This window comes from Oncorhynchus gorbuscha, linkage group LG16 (assembly GCF_021184085.1).
Source record: "Oncorhynchus gorbuscha isolate QuinsamMale2020 ecotype Even-year linkage group LG16, OgorEven_v1.0, whole genome shotgun sequence".
NCBI classification, from domain to species: Eukaryota; Metazoa; Chordata; class Actinopteri; order Salmoniformes; family Salmonidae; genus Oncorhynchus; species Oncorhynchus gorbuscha.
In genome coordinates this window covers 71,489,280-71,500,186 of record NC_060188.1, presented here as the reverse complement: position 1 = coordinate 71,500,186, position 10,907 = coordinate 71,489,280, and the positions used below count along the sequence as shown (strand labels likewise).

Below are 10,907 nucleotides of genomic sequence, written 5' to 3'. Positions count from 1 at the left end.
AATGCAGTATCACCCAAAGACATCGTAAATCTTCCAGAGTCCCATCCTCAGTAGAACACACACAGATGAGCGTTCTAACAACCCCTTATTCAAAACAACCATTTGATGCAATTACAACATTATAACATCATCTTGCAATTTTGCTCTTACACCTGTTTTGCATGTTATTTTGGCATTAATGCATGCCACATATCAGTTTGCAAACATTGTTTAAAAAATAAATAATAATAATTTAGTTAATAAAGCCACATACAAACTTGATCTGCTATTCAGGGTGTGGTCCCAAGTCTGGGTTTAAGGTCTCTTTTCCAAGCTTAAAAGGATACATTTTCAACATTGGCCATGCTGTCAATCCAGCATGACATCTGCCACACTCAAAACAAGTGGTAACTCGGGAACTGGGAAATCTGACTTCAGTGAGTTCAAGACAACTGGAAATTCTGAAGAAGAAAAAACGAGCTCCGGCTGGGATAATACGTTTTGAACGGTCATCCAAGTCGGGAATTCTGGCCTCTTTCAAGAGCTCCAACCTGAAGATCACTGACATCATCATGATTCAATCTTGTTTTTTTTCCAAGTTTCCAGTTGTCTTGAAAACACCATAAATCCAGAGAATGCCAGACTTTGATGACAAAGTTTGACCAAATTTGCCCACGAAGGACCGCTGCACCACCTCCCTGTTCAAGTGAGCACATCACAAGGCAAGCCTAAAAATGTCTTTATGCTGCTGCATAAATGATGTAATTTACATGGGAGATATGTATACTGTAGCTAAGGAAGTAATATTAAGTGTATGTTGTGTAGTAAGCTGTTGTCCCTCACCCTAAAAATTTGGTAAATTTTCCCCTCTTAATTTCGCCTACTGTTCTCACTTAGCGGTGCACATGTAGCCTATAGCCTGTTTAGAGAAATGTCACCATCAAATATTGTAAGAGCTTTCATTGTCTGCTTATATACCCCCTTTATTTTTCATATGGTTCTGACGTGGTGTACAGGGAGAATATGGTAATAGCGGCCCATGTTCAATTCTGTCGCTGGACATTTCAAAAGTGCTGAACAAATAGTTACATTGACTACGTCCGTCCTAGCTCACTCATTGTCTTAACCAAAATAACAGATGGCCTCTTATCCACTCGTTGTCTCCTTATGCCATAGTTTGTACAGGTCAATTCTCAGTAGAAACCACTTTTGTTTAAGTAAGTCAGCAATATCAGCTATATTATTTTTAAAGACAGTAAATTAGGCTGAAGGAACTGTTTCGCTGCCAAACAAGGCTTTGCTGATAGCCAGGGCCCAGTTTCAGAAAGCGGGTTTAGTGACCGAGTTAGTTGAGCCAGAGTTGAAGGAAACTCTGGGTTTTCGGTTTGACAAAGCCAGTTAAACTCTGAGTCAGTTACTATGGCAACATAATCAGTGAAGCTAACCTGCTCGCTGGCAGGTTTTCTTCAACTAACCCAGAGTTTCTCCTCTTTAGCTAAAGCCTGCAGACTGAAGGAGGTGTAAGACATGGCGTGTCCTTTTCTTGAAGAGCCAGTTGATATTGAAGCACAAATACTCCACAGAAATCTCCTTTGGGAGAGGGTAATCAGACCCCGCTTGGATGTTTAATCATTCCCTGATGATTATCTGTTGGAGGGTTCGATCGATCGATTCAAATCAAAGTTTATTTGTCACGTGCGCCGAATACAACAGGTGTAGACTTTACAGTGAAATGCTTACTTACAGGCTCTAACCAATAGTGCAAAAAAAAAAATATTAGGTGAACAATAGGTATGTAAAGAAATAAAACAACAGTAAAAGGACATATACAGTATGTCATATACATATACAGTAGTGAGGCTACATACAGACACCGGTTAGTCAGGCTGATTGAGGTAGTATGTACATATAGATATGGTTAAAGTGAATATGCATATATGATGAACAGAGAGTAGCAGTAGTGTAAAAGAGGGGGGTGGTGGGTGGGACACAATGCAGATGGATCATTCATCTTCACAATATTTTCAGCCCTTATATCGTTCATATGACACATCGTGGACATGCTCTCAGTTTGGGAAACAAATGATTTGTGTTGCACTTTGTTTTTTTGCAAATATATGATAACGTTTACACTAATAACTTAATTTGATACATTTTAGGGTTTCCAGGTGTGATTAGTTACATAGATGGCACTCATATTCCTATCACAGCTCCTTCAGTAACTGAAGCAGATTATGTGAATAGGAAGTATTTCCACAGCATTAATGTGCAGATAGGCCTAAATAGTAGCCTTTCGCATTCCAAATGAAAGATACTTTACAATACTGTTACTGTAGCTAATTACTGTTCTGCACTGTGAAGATCATATGTGATGCAGCCCACATCATCAGCATGGTGGAAGCAAAGTGGCCTGGTTTTGTACATGACTCGCATTTTTCGACTCACATTTGCGCAGTTCTGTGAAGGGAGTCGTACAACGTACGAGATCTTCAGTTTCTTGGCAATTTCTCGCATGAAATAGCCTTTATTTCAAGGAACAAGAATAGACTGACGAGTTTCAGAAGAATGTTTTTTATTTCTAGCCATTTTGAGCCTGTAATCGAACCCACAAATGCTGAAGCTCCAGATACTCAACTAGTCTAAATAAGGCCAGTTTTATTGCTTCTTTAATCAGAACAACAGTTTTCAGCTGTGCTAACGTAATTGCAAAAAGGGTTTCCTAATGATCAATTAGCCTTTAAAATTATAAACTTGGATTAGCTAACACAACATGCCATTGGAATACAGGAGTGATGGTTGATGATAATGGGCCTCTGTACGCCTACGTAGATATTCCATAAAAAATCTGCCATTTCCAGCTACAATAGTCATTTACAACATTAACAATGTCTATACTATTTCTGATCAATTTGGACAATTCTTTTGCTTATCTTTCAAAAACAAGGACATTTCTAAGTGACCCTAAAATTAACGGTAGTGTATACTCATATTCTGCATACGCATTCATTTATATTTCTAACTCCACTAGGGAGAAGTAGGAGGTTCGAGACCTTTTTTCTCCTGTTGCCATGATGAATCATGTTATCTGCTTTCCATTGATGAGGGCCTTTAATCTCCTCATGCACATGCTTTACTCTGGGTTAACTTAACTCAGAGTTGATTTAACTAATTGTTATCACCTGTTCTGAAACCAAATAATGCAGAGTTTGAGAGCTCAGAATTAGTCAACCCAGAGTTCAGGTTTAAACTCAGTTTGTTAAACCTGCTTTCTGAAACAGGTCCCAGGTGTAGCAGTGGTAAGGTGTTGGGACTGTTGTTGAGACAGCTTAAAGTAGGCCCTACCAGATTGTGGGCACTGTTTGTCACCGTTATAGTGTATTGTTTAATGTTGTGTAGTGGCTTTGCTGGCATGCATTACATTTTTTTTAATTGTTTGCCCCACCAAGATTTTCATGCTAAAAATCACTGCATAATTCATAAAGGATTTGTATGTTAACTCAAATCAAATGTACTTATAAAGCCCTTTTTACATAACTGCTATTATATCACAGAACAAAATGTATAACACCGCCAATGTAATGAAACAGCAGGGAGCAGGTCTCGAACCCTCGACCTTTGAGCCCGAGGTCCGGCGCACTATCGACTGTGCCGCAAAAGCATGCTCAGTCAGTTATCCTCAGACCTTATTTTTTTTGCTTTTATTCCAAAGCCCTATACTTTCTTCCCTTAGAGATGGCTGAACGAACCAGAGGTAACTAATTTATGGGTTTTAAGACTACAAGCTGGCGAGCTGATATTATTTTTGCAGCGCACAATACACTCTTCATAAGAGGTGAAAGACGCATGAGAATAAAAATTTGACAGAATCTCCAGGAAAGGGAGTTAGGTATCTCTATTTTTTTTAAAGTCGAATTAAAGTTAAACATTGCATTTACAGTGTCAAAAAATACCACAAACACACGTTTGCAAATAAAACAGTCAAACTCATGCACTTATTTCTGTACCCCAGTGTAGGCTGGTGGGAGGAGCTATAGGAGGATGGGATCATTGTTATGGCTGGAATTAAATAAATGGAATCAAATGTCGTTTCCATATGTTTGATCTGTTTGTTAATGTTCCATTTAAATTCCTTCCAGCCATTACAATGAGCCCATCCTATAGCTCCACCCACCAGCCTCCCTACTGTACCCGTATAATGAATACAAGCAGGGTGCACGGTTATTTTGGCTTAACCCTCTTGGCACCCTCATTGTAATCCTCTTTGGTCAGTCGGTACCCCCAGTGCTGTAATGTCTGTCTGACCACAGGAGAGATTGTTGGGTTGTCAAAGCCACAGCCTGACCGGACTACTTTGGTTATCAGATTATTTCTCCACCGGCCTTTTACCCCAGCACACTTTGCCCATCGCCCGATCTGACGCTCATCATCCTTAGTACGCCGACCATGGTAAAACCTGTAGGGAATTTACATTTCAGAGTAAGATTCTGAGGAAGAAGACACTAATGTAAGAGACTAGAAAGGAGCCTTGTTATACCCAGTCTGAATGTACTGTATATATTCTGCAAATACCTGCAGTACCACTGAAACCACCCATAGGGATCCTGGGTTACAATCCATCCACTGCTTTCCCACATTTCTAGACTGCCTCCACACTTCACTTTGTATGTGTTTACACTGTCTCTGTATGTTGATGAGACCACCTGTATGGGGAAACACATAATGCATTATTTATTATAAGCAGTGTGAGCCTGGCTTTGTAATGTCTTATTAGTAGGGATGCACGATATATCGGTGGACATATCAGAATCGGACGATATTAGCTAAAAATGCCAACATCGGTATCGGCCCAATGTCTAGTTTAATGCCGATGTGGAAAACCAATGTCAAAGCTGACGTGCATGCCTATATAACGTGGCGTAATGATGCCACGTAACATTTTGCGCTACATGTGCAACACAGCATTCCTAACCTAGCCCACAATGTCTGCTGTGTGGATCGAGCAGTCAACAAGTCAAGCAGTCATTTGAAAGAGTAAGAACATTTAAGCGAGACAACTCAAAGGCGAAATCCATTAACTCCAAGATAATGGAATTCATTGCCCTTGACAATCAACCATTCTCTGTCGTGGGTGATGTTGGATTTTTCGCGACTGGTCGAGCACCGGGACACACTACCAAATGCACTTTTTTTCAGATTTTGACCTACCGGAGTTACACAGTAATACACTAATGTTTTCTGGGTGTCACTGAGTAGACTGATACCCCATGTCATCCATCCACAATCCATAGGGAAGGCTGTACAGTGAAATAAGTATGCCCTCAATGCAATTCTAAAGTATAATACATCCAGTGTGATTTCAAACTATTTTTGATTTTATATAACATTCCAACCTCGTTTAACATGATCTATTCAATTATGGCATAATTCTACTATTTGTATTAATTTGCATCACTGTCAATGACATACTTTTATTTTGAAGGCTAACTGCAAAGTCCACTATTGTGGCTAATCCTTATTGTGGCTAGCTTCACATAGATGGGTCCGACCACCATTAATCAAATAAGAACTGTCTTATATATTTTAGATGATGACAGCTAGCTATATAGTTAGCTAGTTAACTATAGCTACTGAAACAGATTGTTGTTTTGCTATGTTTTGGGGGAAGAACATTGCTTGCATACATGAGCTACCTATCTTTTTTGTTAATGACCAGTTAATGAATCGTTGTGACATATGAAATACGAGTGATAGTGTAATCAATGTGTAATAACTACGTCAAAAATGTATGAACACATTAAATTATGTGACGTGCAGTCATATTCAGGTCCTGATTAGTCAAATAGTGTTATTTGACCTGTATCTTTTTGACACACAAAGACCCAAACGGCATTCCATAGAAATCCTGGTTCAGAATGAAACGACTGAATAAATACACAACGAAACAGCACAGCAAGTAAGTGAAAGAAATAGGTTTCGATTATGTTTTACTGGTAAATGCCAACAAAATAACTTTTTGATCAGTTTGCAAACACTTATTTAACTAGGCAAGTCAGTTAAGAATTCTTATTTACAATGATGGCCTACCCCGGACGACGCTGGGCCAATTGTGCGCCGCCCTATGGGACTCCCAATCATGGCTGGATGTGATACAGCCTGGATTCAAACCAGGGACTGTAGTGAAGCCTCCTGCACTGAGATACAGTGCCTTCGAGCGCTGCGTCCATGTGTGTGTGTTAACTATTTAACTGTACTAGAATGCTTAAAAAGGCAGCTAAAATGTTAAATATCGGATATCGGTATCTGTTTTTTTTTGGGCAAGGAAAATATCGGTGCATATATTTCAGCAAATTTCCAAATGACTCAAAATGTGTAACTTCGTCAGGATCATTATGAGATCATAACAACATTGGTGGGCATGCTTATGGCAAGTCTTATTATGCTTTATTTTTGCATTATACCAATCAGCTTGAATTGTTCGGTCTTGTTTGGGTGTCTCTATTTCAATGAATGTGTTCATAGGTGTTTTATCATTTATCATCATAGGTGTTTTATCATTTATCGTTTGGTTTCGTATAATCACCTGTGTGGGAATGTTCAAACCTTTCAGCCAATCCTCAGGGAGCTCTTTCCATTCATCTTTGCAATTGTGTTCTATTATGAAAGAAACAAAAAAAAGTGTGATTAGTAAATTGGTTAACCTACATTAGAAATTACATCATAACATCAAAAGTAATGATTATAGATGTGTGTGGGATAGGCTACTCACTTGTGACACTTGAGTATATTGGTCTGAAGTAGGTACCACCAAAGCTGCCAGCTTGAAGTACTTCTTTTGGTGACATGTTAGGTTGGAACTGTGGGAAGTCTAAGAAATATTACTTGTCACCGAGCCTTCTGTGAAATGAATGTCCGTGTGTTAAAACAGAGTTGCATATGTAGGCATACCTTTAAAAACAAGTTGTCCTTTGTCATTCTTTGAAACCTCTAGGCATCCATCCCGGATCATCTTCTGGCTTGCATGTGTAGAACTTAGAGAAACTTCTGAGCTACCCAAGAATGTGTGTTTTTTCTTGCTTGAGTCCTTCTCTATTTTAGTATTTTCTGTGGGAAAGTAAAATTATTTTTAGGTGGCTAACGTATATATATTTTTTTCTACCATTGGCCGTGTTCAAGAGGATCAAATCCGCAATGTATCGTGGTTAAATTGTGACTGACTGACTAATAATGAGTCGTTATTTATGATGAAAAGTGATTTGTTGATAGTCGTTTTGATGCTCTGGAGCACGGCCATTTTCTATGCAGCCACGTTGTACCTACTCAAAACCGTGACTTACTCTTCTTGTTCAGAGCTTTATTTGCGCTAGCCTTGCCACTATCCTTCGATTTCAGCTTTTTGCAGTCTGGAAGACTTGTCTCAGATGAGGAAGCTTTTCTTTTTGAAGAAGTTGTCCCGCTGCTTTTCTCCATGTTTCGTCTAGTTATGTTCCTTCCTGTAGGCCCTAGACAACGTTCAAAAGAAATACATCAAATGATCAAGCATCAGAGTTGCACAACCCTAGCTACAATGGTTTTGTTGTGAAGAAGGTGGGACTCAACTGTATCCTCAGTATGAATGAATGGGGGAAAATCGTGTTAAGTAACTGCGCATCTCACTGTTTATGTAATTCTACGGGTGCGCCTGCTTTACAAGCCAGCGCACCCCGACCAAGGCTCCGTAGTCAGATGACGCGTTCCATTCAATGACATATTAACCCTGGATTGCTGATGCTATGTTTTGGCCATGGAGAGGCTTTGAAGGAGCCAAATTGTCACTCCTCAGAAAAGCAGTCTTCCATTGGAATGAATGGAATTCTAGAATGTTGCAAGGACAAAAAGTATGTTTATTTACATATTTTTGTTGTTGTAGTGGGGACAGTAACATTAGTAGTTTCCAAAATTATGTTTCAAGGAAAATGTTTTTATATTTTTTGGTTCCAAACAATTACTTATATATATCTTAGAAAACTGACAGTTGGTGCTGTTTTGAAACCACCATGCCTCCATCTTTGCACCCCCATCATTGTAAAACATATTTGGAATCTATAGAAATGCATTTATTAACGTCTACATTGTTTTTTGCCATGTGTATACTATTAAAGACACCTTAATGCATACTTAAATATACTGAACAAAAAATATAAATGCAACATACAACAATTTCAAAGATTTTTACTAAGTTACGGTTCATAGAAGGAAATCAGTTAATTGAAATAAATAAATTAGGTCAAAATCTATCGATTTCACATGACTGGGCAGGGGTGCATCCATGGGTGGGCCTTGGAGGGCATAGGCCCACCCACTAAGCAGCCAGGCCCACTCACAGGGGAGTCAGGCCCAGCAATTCAAAATGAGTTTTCCACCACAAAAGGGCTTTATATTACAGACATAAATACGTCCATTTGGAGAGCGTAAGGTGGGGAGTCTTTGAGTCGTTCAGTCAGACTTTCATCTTGATTGCAGCTATATCATACATTCTTAATTTCACAGTGTTATCTGACAAAGGTATTGATGTGAGTTTCTGTGCCTCTATCTCCCCACACATTGTTTTCACCATATAAATCGGGCCAGTCATATCAAAGTCTCTGGAATTGTGTGGTTTCATATTATAGCGGGCATAGCCATTCACCATGGGAATGATTCAAGTGCAACGGTCAGGTGCAGCCTTTTCCCCTGATCTAAGGGCGCTCTCTGATTGAATTTTAACTGTTAGATTTGAATCATTTTCATTTAGATTTTTGAGGTTAACCACGTTACAATGATTTTCAGAGAAAAATACAATGTCATAATATAAACACTGCCGTTCAAGAGTTTGGGGTCACATAGAAATGTCCTTGTTTTTGAAAGAAAAGCACATTTTTGTCAATTAAAAGAACATGAAACTGATCAGAAATACAGTGTAGACATTGTGTATGTTGTAAATGACTATTGTAGCTGGAAATTGCAGATTTTTAATGGAATATCTACATAAGCTTTCAGAGGCCCATTATCAGCAACCATCACTCCTGTGTTCCAATGGCACGTTGTGTTAGCTAATCCAAGTTTATAATTTTAAAAGGTTAATTGATCATTAGAAAACCCACAGTTGAAAACTGTTGTCTGATAAAAGAAGCAATTAAACTGGCTTTCTTTAGACTAGTTGAGTATCTGGAGCATCAGCATTTGTGGGTTCGATTACAGGCTCAAAATGGCCAGAAACAAAGAACTTTCTTCTGAAACTCGTCAGTTTATTCTTGTTCTGAGAAATGAACTGTCCACCCAATCAAATGATCAGAGAATTAATCTAGTATTGAAAGCATATGCTACAGCTAGCTAGCACTACAGTGCATAAAAGCTGGTAAGTAGTTTACTCAAAGAGACAGAAAGGCAATTGTTGAACAATTTTTATTTTGAATATTTTATTTTTCCATTTTCCGATTAAGAACATTCATAACAAAAGTGAAAAGATATTAGACAACAATATGACAAAGTGACAGTAACAGACGAGCGTAAATTTAGAAAACAAATAATAATAATTATATATACAAACATAAAGTAAATAAGTCATAATAAAGAATCAAATAATAATAATGAGACATTGGATCACGTGGTCACCTGCCGTAAACTACATATTATACATTATGTGTGAAACATTATGTGAGGATTATATAGAGATTCAATCAATGTGATGTGAGGGGAGATTCTCCATATAGTCAAAAGGTTGCCAAATTCTGTAAAATGTCTCAAACTTATTCCGCAAGCAGTAAGTGATTTTCTCCAGTGGGATACAACTATTAACTTCCGATAGCCACATTGCAACTGGCAGGGAGGAATCCGATTTCCATTTCAAGGCAATACATTTCTTGGCAATCGCTAGCAATATTTCTGTTAGCTTTATAGTATGGCTTTGTCTAAGATTGGAGTTAGTAAAGTTACCCAGTAGACAGAGCTCCGGGTCTAAAGGGAATGCAACCCCGTGAATTGAGGATATGGTATCGCATAACCCCTGCCAGAAACCGTGTAGTTTTGAACACTGCCAAGTGGAATGGAGCAATGTTCCTTCATCTGAGCCACATCTAAAACATGGGGAGGATATATCAGGGTTGAACTTGTGCAGTCTAGATGGGGTGATATAGAGCTGATGGAGGAAATTAAACTGGATCAGTCTGTATCTGGAGTTCAATGTGGATGTAACACCATCCCTGCATAGGTCACTACATAGACCCTCATCAAGATTAATACCCAGATCTTTTTCCCCATCTAAGTCTGGGTTTATCTAGCTCAGGCAGTGTTAGTCCTGACATAAGAGCATCGTAAACACGGGAAATGGTCTTGAACAGTGGTTGGTCTGCGTGGCAGAGTTGTTCAATAGGTGACATCTTAGGTAGGTTCCATTGTCCCTTGAGAGTCACCCTGATAAAGTGTTGGAGCTGTAGGTAGCTAAAGAAGTCGCTGTTAGGCAAGTGATATTTCTGTTTCAGCTGATCAAAAGACATAAGAACTCCCTCCTCATAACAATGTTCCAGAAGAGTGATCCCCTTATCAGACCATGGTCTAAAGTTACTATTCTGGAAAAACATAGGGATCAATTTATTGTTCCATAAAGGGGTTTTAGGGGAAAGGAATCCCCCTCGTCTGAACAGCTCAGGCAGTTTGCACCATGCCAGGACAGAATGCATGATTAAAGGGTTGTCTGTGATGGGTTTTATAGATTTTCTGTCCCATTTGTAAAACAATTCTACCCCAGTGTCATAATTTACCTCAAACGTTTCAATGTTCAACCATGAGGGAGAGGGACCATTGTCAAACCTCTGAGCCAGAAACCTAGACTGTGCAGCCCAGTAGTACATTCTAAAATTGGGGAGGTTTAAGCTCCCTTGACCGTAATCAAGGGTCAGTTTATCCAGGCCAAC

The 10,907-nt window shown here is 39.0% G+C and overlaps 1 protein-coding gene across 2 annotated transcripts; it reads right to left on the bottom strand.

Annotated features, from left to right (window-relative positions):
- Positions 1 to 2,855: 2,855 nt before the first annotated feature.
- Positions 2,856 to 7,694, bottom strand: zgc:113208 (uncharacterized protein LOC550591 homolog). 2 transcript variants are annotated; one of them, XM_046305901.1, is made up of 7 exons: positions 7,576 to 7,694; positions 7,314 to 7,478; positions 6,925 to 7,080; positions 6,746 to 6,844; positions 6,560 to 6,630; positions 4,549 to 4,679; positions 2,856 to 4,432 (listed from the first exon to the last, which is right to left on the bottom strand). In XM_046305901.1, the coding sequence occupies exons 2-7, from the start codon at positions 7,444 to 7,446 to the stop codon at positions 4,198 to 4,200; spliced, it is 825 nt and encodes a 274-aa protein (XP_046161857.1). In that variant the 5' UTR covers positions 7,447 to 7,478; positions 7,576 to 7,694; the 3' UTR covers positions 2,856 to 4,197. The 2 variants fall into 2 exon arrangements, with proteins under 2 accessions (XP_046161857.1, XP_046161858.1); XM_046305902.1 differs by lacking the exons at positions 7,314 to 7,478; positions 7,576 to 7,694 and having other exon boundaries at positions 6,746 to 6,833; positions 6,925 to 7,064.
- Positions 7,695 to 10,907: the final 3,213 nt, after the last annotated feature.

Coding starts and splice junctions, on each gene's coding strand:
- zgc:113208 (XM_046305901.1), bottom strand. CDS start 7,446: ATGGAGAAAAGCAGCGGGACAACTTCTTCAAAAAGAAAAGCTTCCTCA. Junction 7,081..7,313: donor TAAAGCTCTGAACAAGAAGA/GTAAGTCACGGT, acceptor ACTTTCCCACAG/AAAATACTAAAATAGAGAAG. Junction 6,845..6,924: donor AGGACAACTTGTTTTTAAAG/GTATGCCTACAT, acceptor AATATTTCTTAG/ACTTCCCACAGTTCCAACCT.